Source organism: Xenopus laevis, chromosome 4S (genome assembly GCF_017654675.1).
Source record: "Xenopus laevis strain J_2021 chromosome 4S, Xenopus_laevis_v10.1, whole genome shotgun sequence".
Lineage (NCBI taxonomy): Eukaryota > Metazoa > Chordata > Amphibia > Anura > Pipidae > Xenopus > Xenopus laevis.
In genome coordinates, this window is record NC_054378.1 from 12,984,014 (window position 1) to 13,001,361 (window position 17,348).

The window sequence follows — 17,348 nt, forward strand, 5'->3', positions numbered from 1 at the left end:
TGTGCTCCCTTGCTCCTAGCATCTTCTGGTGCTCCTGCCTTGCATGTTACCAATGATCCTAAGGCAAGGGCCATGTCTGGAGAAGTCCACATCCTTCCCACCTCCAGGTTTAGGACACTGGGAGAAAGCCCTGGTGGTGGATTCTGGTTCTGGTGGGCTCCATCACCCTAGGCAGATTAGCAGGTGGGTGGTGCATTGAGGCCAGATTGTACAAATATCTGTGGCACCAACACCTGTGATTATACAGACTTTACATTCTACTCTGCTCCACTGGAGCTTACAATCTAATATGATGTGCAGTTGGATGCTGTACTGCTTTTCTACCTGAGGGCTGCAGATGTTTTTTGCAGCTGAATTGCTGAGATTAAAAATTGCAGGGATTTAAGTTTTATTATCCTCAGTGGGGCTGTCCTTGTTATGAAATGCATTTGAACTACATGATATTGTATTTTGTATTAATGCTCCGGCATCTTGACTTTCCACCCTAATGTTCTTGTAGCACCGAGCTCTGACTGGGCTAAGGAGTAGAAACATGCCCTTGGGTTACAACAGCGGTTCCCCAAAGCAGTGGATGCACTGGCTAGTACACAGAATGAGCTATACCCTACTGCACTTTATTTTCTAGTAGTGACTGCAATAGTGCTTACTGCAATAAATCCTGTGGTATCATGGTGTTCTGACCTTTGATATATCTTTATAATATAAATAATATTTATAATATAATATGTCTCAATTTATTAGATGCGTTCAGGGCTGTACAAACTTTTTACTGTCCCATTATTAATATGATTATTTATTTATATAATAAAACATAATATAACCACTCCCTGCTCAGAGGTTATTATCCCATTGTTACTATAGGCACCATCTCTCCCTACTATACCTGCTATCCCACAGTCACACTCCCTTCCCAGAGACTATTATCCACTTTTACTATAGGCACCATCTCTCCCTACTATACCTGCTATCCCACAGTCACACTCCCTTCCCAGAGACTATTATCCACTGTTACTATAGGCACCATCTCTCCCTACTATACCTGCTATCCCACAGTCACACTCCCTTCCCAGAGACTATTATCCACTGTTACTATAGGCACCATCTCTCCCTACTATACCTGCTATCCCACAGTCACACTCCCTTCCCAGAGACTATTATCCACTGTTACTATAGGCACCATCTCTCCCTACTATACCTGCTATCCCACAGTCACACTCCCTTCCCAGAGACTATTATCCACTGTTACTATAGGCACCATCTCTCCCTACTATACCTGCTATCCCACAGTCACACTCCCTTCCCAGAGACTATTATCCACTGTTACTATAGGCACCATCTCTCCCTACTATACCTGCTATCCCACAGTCACACTCCCTTCCCAGAGACTATTATCCACTGTTACTATAGGCACCATCTCTCCCTACTATACCTGCTATCCCACAGTCACACTCCCTTCCCAGAGACTATTATCCACTGTTACTATAGGCACCATCTCTCCCTACTATACCTGCTATCCCACAGTCACATTCCCTTCCCAGAGACTATTTTCCACTGTTACTATAGGCACCATCTCTCCCTACTATACCTGCTATCCCTCAGTCACACTCCCTTCCCAGAGACTATTATCCACTGTTACTATAGGCACCATCTCTCCCTACTATACCTGCTATCCCACAGTCACACTCCCTTCCCAGAGACTATTATCCACTTTTACTATAGGCACCATCTCTCCCTACTATACCTGCTATCCCACAGTCACATTCCATTCCCAGAGACTATTATCCACTGTTACTATAGACACCATCTCTCCCTACTATACCTGCTATCCCACAGTCACACTCCCTTCCCAGACACTATTATCCACTGTTACTATAGACACCATCTCTCCCTACTATACCTGCTATCCCACAGCCACACTCCCTTCCCTGAGACTATTATCCACTGTTACTATAGACACCATCTCTCCCTACTATACCTGCTATCCCACAGTCACACTCCCTTCCCAGAGACTATTATCCACTGTTACTATAGACACCATCTCTCCCTACTATACCTGCTATCCCACAGTCACACTCCCTTCCCAGAGACTATTATCCACTGTTACTATAGACACCATCTCTCCCTACTATACCTGCTATCCCAGTCACAATCCCTTCCCAGAGACTATTATCCCACTGTTACTATAGACACCATCTCTCCCTACTATACCTGCTATCCCACAGTCACATTCCCTTCCCAGAGACTATTTTCCACTGTTACTATAGGCACCATCTCTCCCTACTATACCTGCTATCCCTCAGTCACACTCCCTTCCCAGAGACTATTATCCACTGTTACTATAGGCACCATCTCTCCCTACTATACCTGCTATCCCACAGTCACACTCCCTTCCCAGAGACTATTATCCACTTTTACTATAGGCACCATCTCTCCCTACTATACCTGCTATCCCACAGTCACATTCCATTCCCAGAGACTATTATCCACTGTTACTATAGACACCATCTCTCCCTACTATACCTGCTATCCCACAGTCACACTCCCTTCCCAGACACTATTATCCACTGTTACTATAGACACCATCTCTCCCTACTATACCTGCTATCCCACAGCCACACTCCCTTCCCTGAGACTATTATCCACTGTTACTATAGACACCATCTCTCCCTACTATACCTGCTATCCCACAGTCACACTCCCTTCCCAGAGACTATTATCCACTGTTACTATAGACACCATCTCTCCCTACTATACCTGCTATCCCACAGTCACACTCCCTTCCCAGAGACTATTATCCACTGTTACTATAGGCACCATCTCTCCCTACTATACCTGCTATCCCACAGTCATACTCCCTTCCCAGAGACTATTATCCCACTGTTACTATAGGCACCACCATCTGATGCATTATGTGTAGTAACCCCTGCTTGGAGCCACTAAAGACATTTCAACATTCTGTCAGTTGAAGAGAAGAAGAAGAAGCAGATATTTATCTCTGTGTGTCAGTGGAGCTCATACTGAGCCATCATTGGCAAGCTATATAGAGAGGAAGTGTTTGATTCTAAATTTAACTCAGTGAACGTTGGCTCCAGTAGCCAGAAACAAGCTTCCCCTTCTCTCCAATCTGCCGCACATACACAGCGTATTTATCTGCAAAGACAGTTTGCTAGCTGAATAAAAATACATGGCCTGAGCAATTATTCTCTTCAAATCAGAGAAGGCTTTTGTGTTCCATGTTCTTAAGCCATCGGAATATTTACTATATGGCATGTTACACATTGCAGAAAGGAATGGTTTTCTCTGATAGACTTACACAGTGATCACTTGAGAAATTATCTGTAGGGGCCCCTCTTATCATTAGACCTAGGGATCATTAAGGTTCAGCTTCAGTTGTTTCACAAAAATACTCCATATTTTGAAGCAATTGCACTTGGTTGAGGACATTTTTCCTACTGGCTAAAAGTTCATGTCTTCCCCCTTTCTCCACTCCCAAGTGCAGCAGGGTTGGTATCCACTATTTTTGGTCATATTATTCCAGGTGGTTGGTGGTCATCACTGCATGCTCTTGCTCGTGACATTGTGCAGGGGGCCTAATGGGAAAGGGGGTGTTATTTCCCATTACAGTGATGATGTGTTTCCACCTTCTGAAACTAAATTTTGCCCCAGCCTCCCGCAATTTTCGACCTGCTAGACTTTGCTAGACTCTACACGTCTTCTCCAGCTGCTGCCGCCCTATAACAATGTGCATGGGGAAATGAAAACCCAATGGGTGAGGTTCATATCGGTTTCAAATGTCTACATTGGCCCTCATTATGAAGCAGTTGTGGACCCAGTGTGAAATATTAGGATCTGACCAGTTTGGCACAGCGTGCAGGTGGCCGGATCGGGCACAGATTTACTCATATGGCGACTTTACCAAGCAAGCAGATCAAAGTGTGTAGAAATAGATAAACCTGCAAAGTTTAAGTGGTGGAAGCCAAAATATGACCTGGTGTCTTATTAAATTTGGAGGAGGAGATGTGTGTATTCTTGGATCTCTTTCTGAACCTGTCAGGATATTATACAGAGGATTCTTATGAATAGGACAAGAGACAGATGCCCATCTTGATTTTCTAACCTAATTTAATGTTTCCTATTCTCTGTTCCCAGTGCCATTCAGGGAAGCGCCCAGCTACTCTCATCGGAGAAGGGGGCCTCAAAACACGTTAGCAGCACCGAGAGTCTTGCTCCGCTCCAACAGTGACAACAACCTCAACGTCAACAACCTCCCGGAGTGGTCAGCCTCCTCGGCCTCTTTACACCGCAGCCTTTCACCACAGCTACTGCAACAGATGCAGAATAATCCTAATGGTACAGTGAAAACGATTGGGAGCTATGCCCAGGTACCACGGAGTCGCTCACCATCGTTGAACCGCTTGGGGGAGGATGCAAAGAGACAACAGCACAGGCATATCAGGTGAGTCCAAAAAGGATCGTTGCTGATCTGTCTATTACATTGCAGTTGTAAGACTGAGTTGAAGGGAGTGTGACTGTGGGATAGCAGGTATAGTAGGGAGAGATGGTGCCTATATTAACAGTGGATAATAGTCTCTGGGAAGGGAGTGTGACTGTGGGATAGCAGGTATAGTAGGGAGAGATGGTGCCTATAGTAACAGTGGGATAATAGTCTCTGGGAAGGGAGTGTGACTGTAGGATAGCAGGTATAGTAGGGAGAGATGGTGCCTATAGTAACAGTGGATAATAGTCTCTGGGAAGGGAGTGTGACTGTGGGATAGTAGGTATAGTAGGGAGAGATGGTGCCTATAGTAACAGTGGATAATAGTCTCTGGGAAGGGAGTGTGACTGTGGGATAGCAGGTATAGTAGGGAGAGATGGTGCCTATAGTAACAGTGGGATAATAGTCTTTGGGAAGGGAGTGTGACTGTAGGATAGCAGGTATAGTAGGGAGAGATGGTGCCTATAGTAACAGTGGATAATAGTCTCTGGGAAGGGAGTGTGACTGTGGGATAGCAGGTATAGTAGGGAGAGATTGTGCCTTTAGTAGCAGTAGGGATTATATACTTTAGAAGGGGGGTATCATGTGTTGCAAGTAATTATCTGAAGGACTGAATAGACTGTCTAATGCATTGAGGCTCTGCAAATCATTTTTGCCCTTCAACTGTAATGTGCTGCCCCTGGCATAATCATTCCGTTGAGGATGAGTAATAGTTAAGTCTGTTGGAAGCTCCTGGGACGGCACCTTCCAGGGAAGTCCAATAAATCGAAGAAGAAACACCAGTGAGAGCTGTTGATGGATTGTAACCTTTAGTGAAATTCTCACATAAGGGGAAGTGTGGAACATTTAGAGCAGCTGTTAACATGTTCTGCCTTTTATAAAATGCTCCAAATCAGAAGGTAAATATCACATGTGACAGCGAGGGAAGAGTCAGCTGGTCTGTGCAAGAGCTGAGCATTAGGACAACCCACTGGAATTTACCCTTTGTCCTTTTATGTTTTAAGCTGGGGTGGGGTCTGGGACCCCATTATGTATGTACATTATGTATTTTGTGATACTAAGCTCTATAGTTAGTATAGATATGGGTATATAGAGAGGGGTGTGTGTATGGATGCTGGGTTTTCATTTGGAGGGGTTGAACGTGATGGACTTTGTCTTTTTCAACCCAATTTAACTATGTAACTATGTAACTATGTACAGCTGTAGCAGGGAGAGATGGGCCTGCTCTACTTTAAGTCCCACAGCAGCCACTGGGTCTGCTGCCTGGGTTGTTACACCCTCTGGGTATGCCCATGCAGTTTTTGAGTAATATGTTTGCGTGTAGTGGAATTACTCCTAGGGCATTATATCTGGGTAAAAACGATCCCCACCCCTTTTCTTTGCTAATTCCATACGTGACCAATCAGCCCCCTGCCACCACTCTACACTTGCCTATCCGCCAGCTTCTTAAGTGCCACCTTTGGGGGTCTCATTGCTCTGAGATCCATTTTTTCATAAAGGAAAAAAAAAAAGTGCAATGTGAAGGTTTGAATCTGTGGCTCTATTTTTGGCTCAGATGATTTTCTCTGGTGCAGGGAGGCTGTGATATTTATATGTTAATGTATTCTGTCTTTAGCCCTTCACTTACAGTTGAACCGTTTATGCAGCAGTAAAACAGACAAGGAGAAGAGTAAATGCCAAACGGAATCTTCCCGGGTCCTAATGAAGGTGGCGTTCTCTGTGGCGCCGCTAGCACCCCGAGTCTTGTGCCGTTGGATTTACTTAGCACAGTAGGAGCCGGGGCATAAAAAGAACTACATTTAGAATGAAATGAATGCATTAACAGCACCCATATATCCTCACAGTGGTGTAACTATAGAGAAAGCAGACCCCGCAGTTGCAGGAGGGCTTGGGACAGGGGGGCCCAGACTGTGGGGTCTGCTTGCTCTATAGCTAATAAAAAACCTCCTCCTGCGGAGGAAGGGGGACGTAAGTCCGGCAGGAGTGGGCAAAGTTGGGGTGAGGAGTGGGCAGGGCGGAGATGGGACATGGGCAGGGCGGGAAGTGGAGTGGGAGGATGGGGATCGGAGTGCGTCTGAAGATTTTTTTGCAGGAGGGCCCCAGTGCACTCTAGTTATGCCACTGAGGGGGCAGTTAGGGACATAACAGGGCATGACCAGGAAGCAGCTGTCATATAAAACCTCAGGCAGTAGCGTCACTAGAGGGGGTCGGGCCCTGGTGCGTGACACGCAGCCGGGCCCCGTCCCCCTCCGTACGGCCGCATTTGTCAGTGGCGCACGGGCTGCCGAGGGGCCCTGAGGGGGTGGGGGCCCCCCTGCTTCCCCGGTAGTTCCGCCACTGACCTCGGGGGTTTTCGCCTATGCCCCATTTAATAAAAAGTAGCAATAACAATACATGTGTAGCCTTACAGAGAGCATTTGTTTCTTACATGGAGTCAGTGACCCCCATTTGAAAGCTGCAAAGACTCAAAAGAAAAATAATAACAAAATGAAGGCCAGTTGAAAAGTTGCTTAAAATTAGCCATTCTATAACCTACTAAAAGTTAACTTAAAGGTGAACCACCCCTTTTACTCTTTAACTCTTTCCATTCTGAATTGCTTTGTTGTGAAAAGGCGTGGTCAGTTGAATATGGGAAGTTCTTAGGCATGATCAAGGAGGTCAATGAGGGGTATAGCCTAAAAGCCTCCATACATAACAATGGAAATCATGGTCATTTCTACCATCAATTTATTTGTTAGGTCGGTTGAAAAGTGGCCATACTTGGAGCTATAGGGTCTGGAGTTATTTGTTAATTTCATTTCTACTACCTGGCTAAGGCTGTAGAAGGAGCAGCAGTCCCTGTCACTACTGGGGGCCTACAAGGTATAGGAGGCCAATTTGTTTATGTTTATGATAAATATCTTTTCCCCAAAGTTTAATGGGACTCTAAAATGATTTTGGCCCAGTAACTTCTACTTAGACCACTTTCCCAACAATTTTCATGGACTGCGGGTTATTGGACAGCAGGTACTGGTCAGCAAGTTAGTCATTAACTCTTCCTTCTTATTCTTCTGGCTTTGCCAAGATTATATCTAGAGGCCCCAAGGCCAATGATTGGATCATACCGCAGGCCTATAGGGGGCCTATGTTGGGAGTCCCATACACTCTCCAAGAAGCTACTGACTGGAGGGCCATGTCGGCAGGGGCCATATTGGAAGCTTTTGTTGGGCCATGTATGGTAAATTTTAATGATGCCATCTTGCCCTACTGTCCGTACTTTGCTATACCTCCTATGCCTCACTTTTATGCCTCTCTTACACTTGACCATCTCTGGCCACATTGGAGGAACCCATTTTTAGGGCTACCACAGACAGAGAAACACTTAAAAATACAGATGGAGCAATTGGTTCTATGCTGTGCAACATGGCCCACACCCACCCAATCTGTGTAATTTGGTCTCCCCCATGTCAATGTTTGGGAGGCCCAAATTGTTCATTGGAAAGTGTGCTGTCCTGCCTGCGGTTCCTCTAGTGAGAGCACCTGTGATCTGTGCAAAGCTTTAAAGAATTTTCACAGCATTTAAGGCAGACATGGAATTTTTAACTCACCATGATAATAATATTGATTTTAGGGAACTTGAGACATTTCTTTGAAGAGCAAACAGCATGGGATTTACGGACTTTGGTTGAATATGTCCATGTGAAGCGAATCCCACAGGGGTTGAGAGCTCGCTTAACACCAACGCTGTTTTGTGAGGTTGAAGTATTGTTTAAACCGCGGGAAGTGCTCCATTGATTTAATGGTAGAGATTATGGAGGAAATCCAGAAAGGATTATCTGAACTTGCTGCAGAGCTCATACAGGCAGAATCAAGTATCAAGAATAAAGGATCTTGTCTATAACAGTATTGGAAGGGACAGTGCCCCCAATCTAAATAGGAGGAGAACATTAAAACAGTTAAAAAAACAACCTAATATTTTTATCTCCCGACGAAGAAGGAGCAGTGGTCGTGATGACTGATTTATGTGTTCAAGAAGTTCATTGACAATAGGAGCTACTATATTGTATATATGAGATTAAACAAAGATCCCATATTGAGGATACAAAGGTAAATCTCTATTTTGGTAGAGGGAACTTTATCAGCTCAGGTTATAGACTTAATTTTTCTCAATTCAGTCTAAACTGGTTACCCTGGCCCTTAAATTCTCTCCAAGGTCCACAAACTCCATTTGCCTTTATACCATGAAGTCCAGGAAGAGTTCTGGTGGGTGATGAATGATGTACAGACAGAACTTCTACACCTCCATCCCAAATGTTGGGGGTCTGGATCCAGTCACTGATCGTTAATTTTTTTGAAGGATGTCTTTTATTTGCAGATAAGAGGGACTATAATGGGGTAATGACTCCATCCTATGCAAACGCTTTCTCAAAAAAACAAGAGTTGGGTTCACTGTTAGTAAGAGTAGTTGTATGACCTGGGCAAGCAGTAAAGTTACCCTCAAAAAATTTCCACCTTCAGGTAACACCCCAAAAAACTTCATCCGTTTACTTTGTATTTGGTGGAGCCTTGTGTTAAAGGAGACCCAAATCCTAAAAATAAATATGGCTAAAATGCCATATTTTATATACTGAACTCATTGCACGAGGCTAAAGTTTCAGCTTGTCAATAGCAGCAATGATCCAGGACTTCAAACTTGTCACAGGGGGTCACCATCTTGGAAAGTGTCTGTGACACTCACATGCTCAGTGGGCTCTGATTGGCTGTTGAGAAGCTAAACTTAGGGCTCGTCACTAATTATCCAGCAGAAAATGAGCTTCCCCTGTAATATAAGCCGATGCTACAGGGCTGATTATTAAATTCTGATGCTAATTGCACTGGTTTCTGTGCTGCCATGTAGTAATTATCTGTATTAATTATTAATCAGCCTTATATTGTGACATTTCTATTCTATGTGTACTGTATATTGTGAGTGGGCCCCTAAGCTCAGTAAGTGACAGCAGCACAGTCAAAATGACTGGATAAAAGGCCATGTATGCACAAAACATTGCTTGGGTCTGTCTTTATGAGCTATGGGGTTCCTAGATCAAAGTTTGGACCTCAAAGAAGGGGCTTGAGCTGAAGTCTGGAAACCACTGTGTGTTTTTTTCAGGGAGATCACAGAATGTTTTGCCTGGATGCTCCTATTGCTGCCATAGTCGCAGGTTCAACTTTGCAGCATTGCAGCAAACAATGAGACCTTCGCTGTCTTTGGCCTAAAAGCAGTAAAGTAATCGATGCTAACTGCTGGTGATATGAAGGCTGATAGACACAGAGTAAATTTGTATGACTGTACTTTTTGACACCCCCTCCTTACGCTTTAAATATGGATGTGGGAACTGTAACACTAGGCTTGATAAAGGGCTTAAAAAGTTTTGATGCAATAAATTTCTCGTTTGTTCAAATCTACGGTGTGCTGCTGATAACTGCTTGGACTGGATTACTTGACCCTGAAACAGGCGTGGGTCCTTCAGTACAGCACCTGGTACCACAAAGGTATGTGTTCAAGGTTTTAAGCTCTCCACCTCGGTCTCTGTACTTTTTGCTATGGTCTGGAATTGCCATATTGCTTTTTGTGCTTCTTATTGTGGACTGTACAGGGTTATAAGCAGTCGTGCACAATACATAATAACTAACTGCCAGTTCTTGATGCCGCTCTGTTTGTGTTTGCAGTCCTGGTGCCAACAAGGAACCCGCGCCTGCCTTGGATTATCAGGGTCCCAAACGCAAGCTGTACAGTGCATTGCCTGGAAGGCAGTTCATCGTGGTGAAATCCTATCAGCCCCAAGGTGAAGGAGAAATCCCCCTCCATAAGGGAGACAGGATAAGAGGTTAGTCTTTAGTTCTTCTGCTTAAAGGGCTACTTTACCTTTTTTATATTTTTTATTGTTGCATTTGTATTGATTAATGTAAATATGCAGATCATTGCATCATATTTCCCTCCTATGGTCTCCCATTGCTTATTTAAAGGTGCTACAGACTCTTCTTGTAGATTCAGCTTGAATTGCCATCAACTAAGGCCTCTGTCTACTTTATCACAAGCTATTGGCCTCTTTTTGTAGTATTACCCCCTTACTTCAAGCTATAACATCCCAACTGTGTGGTCTAAAATCCACGGGGGTCTGGTCAGCTAAATAAACTGATAATGGAATACTGGCATAGTTTGTAGTTTATACAGAGCGTTATTATAACGCTATACCACTATAGCAATGGTAAAGGACCTTCAAAAAAGAAAATGTCCATTTTCCTCCTTTCGATTAAAATCAGTCGGCCTGTGCTCCGTTTCCCATAAACCAAAAACAAACAATTCCTTGGGTTCCCTTAGAATTATAGAAACAATTAATCCTTAGATCTCTTTAACATTGATCCTTAGATAGCTTTTAGATTAAAGCCTAATTCTTCTGCTTATACAGAATTTGGATTATTTGGGAGACGGCCGTAATTTGGAACTTTGTGGATAACGGATCCCATACCTGTATAAGAACAGGGAAATAATTGGACGAGGAACCCCTTGAGTTCCAGAAGGTTTTGGTGAAAAATCCTTGTTTTTGGAACCTGGAGGATAATGCTTTTTTTTTTTGTGGTTGTTTTTATTGTAGTGTAAAAGTCTTTGTGGGCCCAATTGGTAATGTAAAGGAAGACTGTTCCCCTGTGGCCCGTTGTCAACCATTTGCAAGAGCTGAAGGGCTGCAGGTTGGGAATAAACTACTACTGCTACCCTACTGTTGCCATTTTACCCTATGGTATCCAGTGTCGGACTGGGACACCAGGGGCCCACCCAAAACCCTTAGGCCAGGGGCCCACCCTAAAACCTTTAGACCAGGGGCCCACTCTAAGTATTATTTTCTTCCTTTCCTTTCTCAACCTTTATTCTCCTAGTCGCTTTTCTTTACATACTATAACCTATTATTCCATCTATTTAGCCTCTTTATTCTCATAGAAATAGGGAATGACCATGAAATAGGCCAAATGTTTAGAAGCAGGAGGGCCCACTGACACCTGGGCCCACCAGGAGTTTTCCTGGTATCCCGGTGGGCCAGTCCGAAACTGACGGTATCTGCTATGTCCTATCCTTCCTACCTGCAGTGCCCATTTGCACCCTATTGAACCAAGCCGAGTTTTCCCAGGCAGCCCTCTGTTGCATAGTCTCTACTGAGCCAATCTGGATTGGGTGCCATGTGTTTTAATAAGAGGTTTGGAGAGGAAACCGGGAATACGGAGCTCTCCCATAGTGAGCAGATGGCATTGGCAGATTATTGCCTGATTAATGAAATGAAGTGTGTTGTTTGAGTTGCAGCCCATCCGTCACGTTCTAAATATCAAGACGGCTAAAACCTGACCCTTATTGGACACAGTGGATTTTGGGTTGCCCCAGAGGAACACAATAACACATTCAGTGCCGTCCTGCCAAATTGCTTGCTGTCACGCAGTATGCTGCTAGAATCAGTGCACTGGGGTATTTAATGGACAATGGAAAGAGCCAGAAATATGTGTTCAAGCTGTTGCAGAACATACAAATAAATCTTTTCCACATATATATTTATTTTTATAGTTTTGAGATATCAAATAGTCTTTTACTCTACTACCTCAACCAGGGCCGTCTTCAGAAATCACGGGGCCCTGTACGGCAACATTTTCTGTTCCTGCCTGCCCCCAAGCATTGGGATTGGATAGGCTGGAGGGAAAGTTCCTACTTCACCCATCCAATCCCTGTACATCTTTATTGGGACTTAAACTTAAGTGACCAACGAGGGTACAGAGAACTCAGAGAACTGAAAAGGAGAAAAATCATGCTGGCACCGGAGCTCCTATCCTTTCTTCTAAAGCTTGCAGCGGGCTGACAGCAGGGGGGCCCGGCTATTCAAGTAAGTGAAGCATGTCTGACACAAAAACCGGTAAGCCCAGGACAACTGTGCCCTCCTGATGGCGGCCCTGACCTCAACCTATTTTTTTTCCTGCAGCAAACACACCAATCATGCTGTTTGACGGTTGGCCATTCAAAACATTGCTTGATGCTATAATCATCTTATTAGACATGAGGTAATTAGTGAGTATGTGTCTCACAGCAGAAGTGTGTTGTTTGCAGCAGGGAAAAGTCTTTGAATTCTAGAAGTTTTTAACCAATAGTATGCAGACATTCCATCTAAGACGTCCTCAGCTGGAACACTCACTGTCAAGTTCCGAACTAGATTCAGTGTCAGAGCAAGGACTATTGTGCAAATCATGTGCAATGCTAAGCACTATCTGGAGTGCTGTAAATGGCACCACCTTTGGAAAAAAAGCCCTCTAGAATGCTAAATGGCATTTTACCATCTGACACAAGTCCGGGCTTGGCAGATACCAATAGGCCTTAAGGTGTAATCAATGAGATTTGGTGGAGGAGGTACAGTATAATGGCTTGGGCTGTTTTCAATGGTTTGGGCTCCTGGTTCCACTGAATGCAAACCTTAAGGCTACAGGGACGGGTGAGCTTCCTACTTAGTGGCAGCAGTTTGAGGAAGGCTCTTTCCTGTTTCAGCACAACAATGCCCCCATGCACAAAGTAATTCTCTTGCAGAGTTTCCTGAGATGTTTCCTGACCTGCACAGAGCCATGAACTCAACCCAACTCATCCCCATTTGAACTCATTGGAAGCCTAACTGGGAGCCAGGCCTGATCCTCCAACATCACTGCCCAACCTCACTAATGCTTTGTGGCTGAATGGAAGCAATTCCCGGCAACAATGTTCCACAATCTAAGAGGAATCTTCCCAGTAGATTAGGGGCTGGTTGGACAAGCATAGTTTTGGACATATACTGTAGCTCTGTGAATTCTTCCCATAAGAATAGCATCAGTGTAGTCTTCTAAACAAGCACATGGAGGCATGGCCTTGCATTGGGGTTTGATAATAATCTTATGGAATAAAATTATGTTGGTTCCTGATACACAGCACTTTAATCCCTTCTGATCCTCTGATTACCATGCATGGAACTCTTGCCATGGGGCTAGAGCAAGTAATGCAGCTCCCTGATAAACAGAAATATCTCATGTAGGACAACATTTTCAGGGAATAGCGTCCCCTGTGCTGCAGTAAAGCTGAACTGCAGTGGTCACTATGTTGGAGGTCGGGACAATTTACCATGACATTCTCCCATTAAGTCCCCACTCCATAATAGCCTAGATTGGATTGATGCCAAGGCTGCATTGTGATCATCACTTGTCTTCCTAATTTATCCCTGCCTTGTTGTTAGGATAAGTCAGACAATAGCAACCAGGCAACTGGAGAGTTGCATGACAAAAAAATGAAACCATTCATAAACACAAAAACCACAAAAAATAAATTAAAAGTAAATAAGAAATAATACAATCAATACGAACTGCAAATTCTCTTAATGGTGTAGGCCCCTTATTATATACCAACTGCAGTGTTTACTGATACGTAGCTCTTCATGGGAGCTGTCCACTTGGCAGTCAGAGGGGTGGGATCTTGAAGCTCAATAGGCTTCTGTGCTAACGAAAATATATTTATGAAATTATGCATTATTATCTGTTTATTTTGTCTCCATTTACATTCCTGTCTTTTTTTTTATTATTGGTCCAGTTCTGAGCATTGGTGAAGGAGGATTCTGGGAAGGAAATGCCCGGGGACATGTGGGATGGTTTCCCGCTGAATGTGTGGAAGAGATTCAACCCAAGCCAAGTGATGGACGATCGGGTAAGAGACTGACTTATACAGGGGTAGCAGTTACACATATAGGTGGGTCCGGGTTATCCAAGGAAGCTGAGGTTCCAACATTCCACCATCAGCCACAGCCCCCTGGACAGTACAGTTAAAAGTATAGCTTATAGTTACCACTGAACATTTCTTTCATGTATATTTGTGGGAGTTGCCATATTTATTGGCTTTATGTTAAAGAGAAACTGCTCTATACACCTTTAGATTGTAAGCTCTTGAACAGGGTATTGGTCTCATGATGATACTATGTCTGTATTTTATGAATCAGTATATTATGTGAGGCCCACATGGGCAGCAAGGGTTATATATATATATATATATATACACAGCATATAGAGATGTATATTTATGGTATGTGTACGTATAGACTTGAGATGAGCACTGATTTGCTCTGCAGTTTACCATAAGCTGGAGACCTTGTGCATAACTATATCTGATGCTCACCAAGAACCAGGCTGAAAATTTCAGGGGTGGAAAAAAGTATGCATTGCTCATTTTTGGGGCACAGTCCAGGATGTTTCTGGACAAACCCTACCTAAATTGGGATCTGGACTTGGTAAGACCGGCCCTGTTGATGGGTAGGAATTATAGGCTTGCGTGTGGGTCAGTGAGCCTCAAAGTAGGCTTGTCTGCTGCCCTTGCCTCCTGCCCTTGCACTTTGGATGACATTGTTTTTTCTGGGCTTTATGATGGGGTCGTGACCAACACACAATGACATCAGTTCCAGTTGAATGAGGGTTGGGTTGGAGCTACACAGTTCTGATGGGTCCAGGAGCAAGCAGATCAAGATGATGCTTGTACCACTATGCTCCTCCAAACCTCATCTATGGTTGTGTTTATACATCAATGGCCAGTCGCTTGTTGGATTCTGAAAGACATGACGGGTGGCTAGCACCATGCAACCAAGCCCTGTAGTCAAGGCTACCAATGTGCAAGTTATTAAAGCCAGACTAAAAGCTGCACCCTAGAAGTCCTATATACTTTGTCCTGAGACACAAATGCCAAATGACGCCACTAAATAAGTTACTGCATCTAACACAAGATAAATGTGAGTGCTCTGACATTTCTTAAACAGCACTTTATAGATGGGATTTCGAGGGTTCTGATGTCAAGCTGAAGTGCCGGGTTGATTAGAAGAAGAGTGCGGTGAGAGCACCTGACCTAGCAATAGATCGTCAGCTGGAAATGAGACACATGATGCTTATTGCCCTTGCTGGTCATTCAAAGAGATACTGTCAGAGCCCCTCCTGTTTTTATTTCACTGTAAATCTTTAAATCTTTTGAACAGTTTTCATTATGACTGATTAATTGGACTCTCTTAATAAATCCACAGGGTAAGTGCAAGAGCCCTAAGGGAAGTATAATTGCACCTCAATCTAATGAAACCCATCTACTGAGCAATCTCTGTGGGATTTGCTGTTCTCTAAATCTTGTGCCAGTCAAAGTGCAGCCTATGGCATTGTCAGACAAAGGAAAACCTTGTACTTAATACCTGTCATAGACTGTTGGTAAGAACATGGCTCCCTGGGACCTAATGCCTGATGGCGCTCCCAAGCTTACACATCTGAATGAGCTTACACCTCAGTGCTGTATTCAGGGGTTTTGCATCTGTTGTTGCATTTTACACCGTGCCCTGAGCCTTGTGAGTCCCTAGAAGTCATACGTGTGGGATCAATGCTAATGGTCTTGTAAGACTCTTGTTCTCAGATAGCTAAAATCCCAGCCATGAAGCAGAAAGTGAACCGACTGTGTTTTTGGTCAACAGCAACTGACTTCAGTTCATCAGATGTCAGTCTCTAAAGGATACTAGTTTGGTGTCGCCTCACACACTGGCAAACAGAAATGATATCTCAACGTGACTTTGAAATCTTCCCATGGCAAAGCTTGAATAAAAAGAGGAAAAAGCCGCTCCATTAATTAAAAGTCAGGTTCCGCAGGGCGAAACCATGTAATGAAATCACACAGCGGAAAACGATATGGAAGGAATTGTGTTCTGATCATTGTTTCAGCTCGTAATTAATTCCATTTCCCCTCTCCAAATAAATCCATCATCTGGAGAAATCCTTCTAGGTTTGATGGGACCGTCAGACATTAGGAGGGGATATCCTACCCCTCCGTTTTTCAGCAGGCACTTTACATTTTTGAGATCTATTCGTGCTTGCTTCGTTATTACTTCCTGGAGTGACACTTGGGTCTCTTTTCATAATTTCATTACCTATATAAAGAAAACATAAGGGTGAATGATTACTGATTTGGCTTTGCTCCCCACAGAAACATCATCACCCTTTGGCCTCCTCTTGTGTTATAATTCTATTGGTATTATTGGAGTGTAGCTAGTGATAGATATAGCTTCCTGGGTTTTTTTCATATCCAGCTAAAAGCCCTACCAGGCTAGTGGGAGAAAACCTGGTGGGTCTGCCACTCTAGCCCCACCTTCACTCACTGGTCTACTCACTTGGGTCGGCCAACCTCAACGGAGGAGAATGTAAAATGAAGAAATGTGGCTACAGCAGAGTGAAGAGAATATCAGAGATAATGTGGTTGGACTAGGGATGAGTGAGATGGTGGCAGTGCTTGCCCTAGAAGTCAAGTCATCCAGTTGTCCCAAAGTATCTCAGTCAAACCCTGGTTCAAATAGCAATGTTCTCACCATTAATCTGATGGCCCAGATGCCAAGTCCCAGACCTTCAGCTAGAGGGAAAGGATAACCCCAGGGAACATCATAGGTAGAACTACTCTCTACAAATGTGTTGTGTTGTGTTGCAGGTATTTGCATTGACCGACCTTTAGAACAAATCAAAGTCACATTAATGGATCGACCCATTAGGAACACAACGGAATCACACATATTCCCTGAGACGCTTGGTCTGGCCTATACACCTTAATTGTCAGATTAAATGGTGACTTCAGTGGGGGTCAATATGAAGTCATGTGTCTCATCTCTTTCTATTGGACGTTTTCCATAATTCCAAGCGATACAGAAATACACCTCCATGATAGATCCTTTACATTTGTCTTTCAAATAAATGCTTTGTTCTAGCCATAGATAAGTAGATGAGGGCTGGACTTAATCCCATAAAGGAGTGCAGTCTAATTAAATCTAATTCCTGAAATAATCACCCT

At 43.8% G+C, this 17,348-nt stretch overlaps 1 protein-coding gene across 11 annotated transcripts in view; it reads left to right on the forward strand.

Moving 5' to 3' along the window:
* The window catches only part of shank2.S (SH3 and multiple ankyrin repeat domains 2 S homeolog), a 299,657-nt gene that overhangs the window by 146,452 nt on the left and 135,857 nt on the right, over positions 1-17,348 (forward strand). For all 11 annotated transcript variants that reach the window (XM_041561943.1, XM_041561941.1, XM_018260197.2 and 8 more), the window contains 3 exons: positions 4,150-4,456; positions 10,184-10,341; positions 14,091-14,204. In XM_041561943.1, coding sequence (XP_041417877.1) covers positions 4,150-4,456; positions 10,184-10,341; positions 14,091-14,204 — 579 coding nt within the window. The remainder of the gene's footprint in view (positions 1-4,149; positions 4,457-10,183; positions 10,342-14,090; positions 14,205-17,348) is intronic.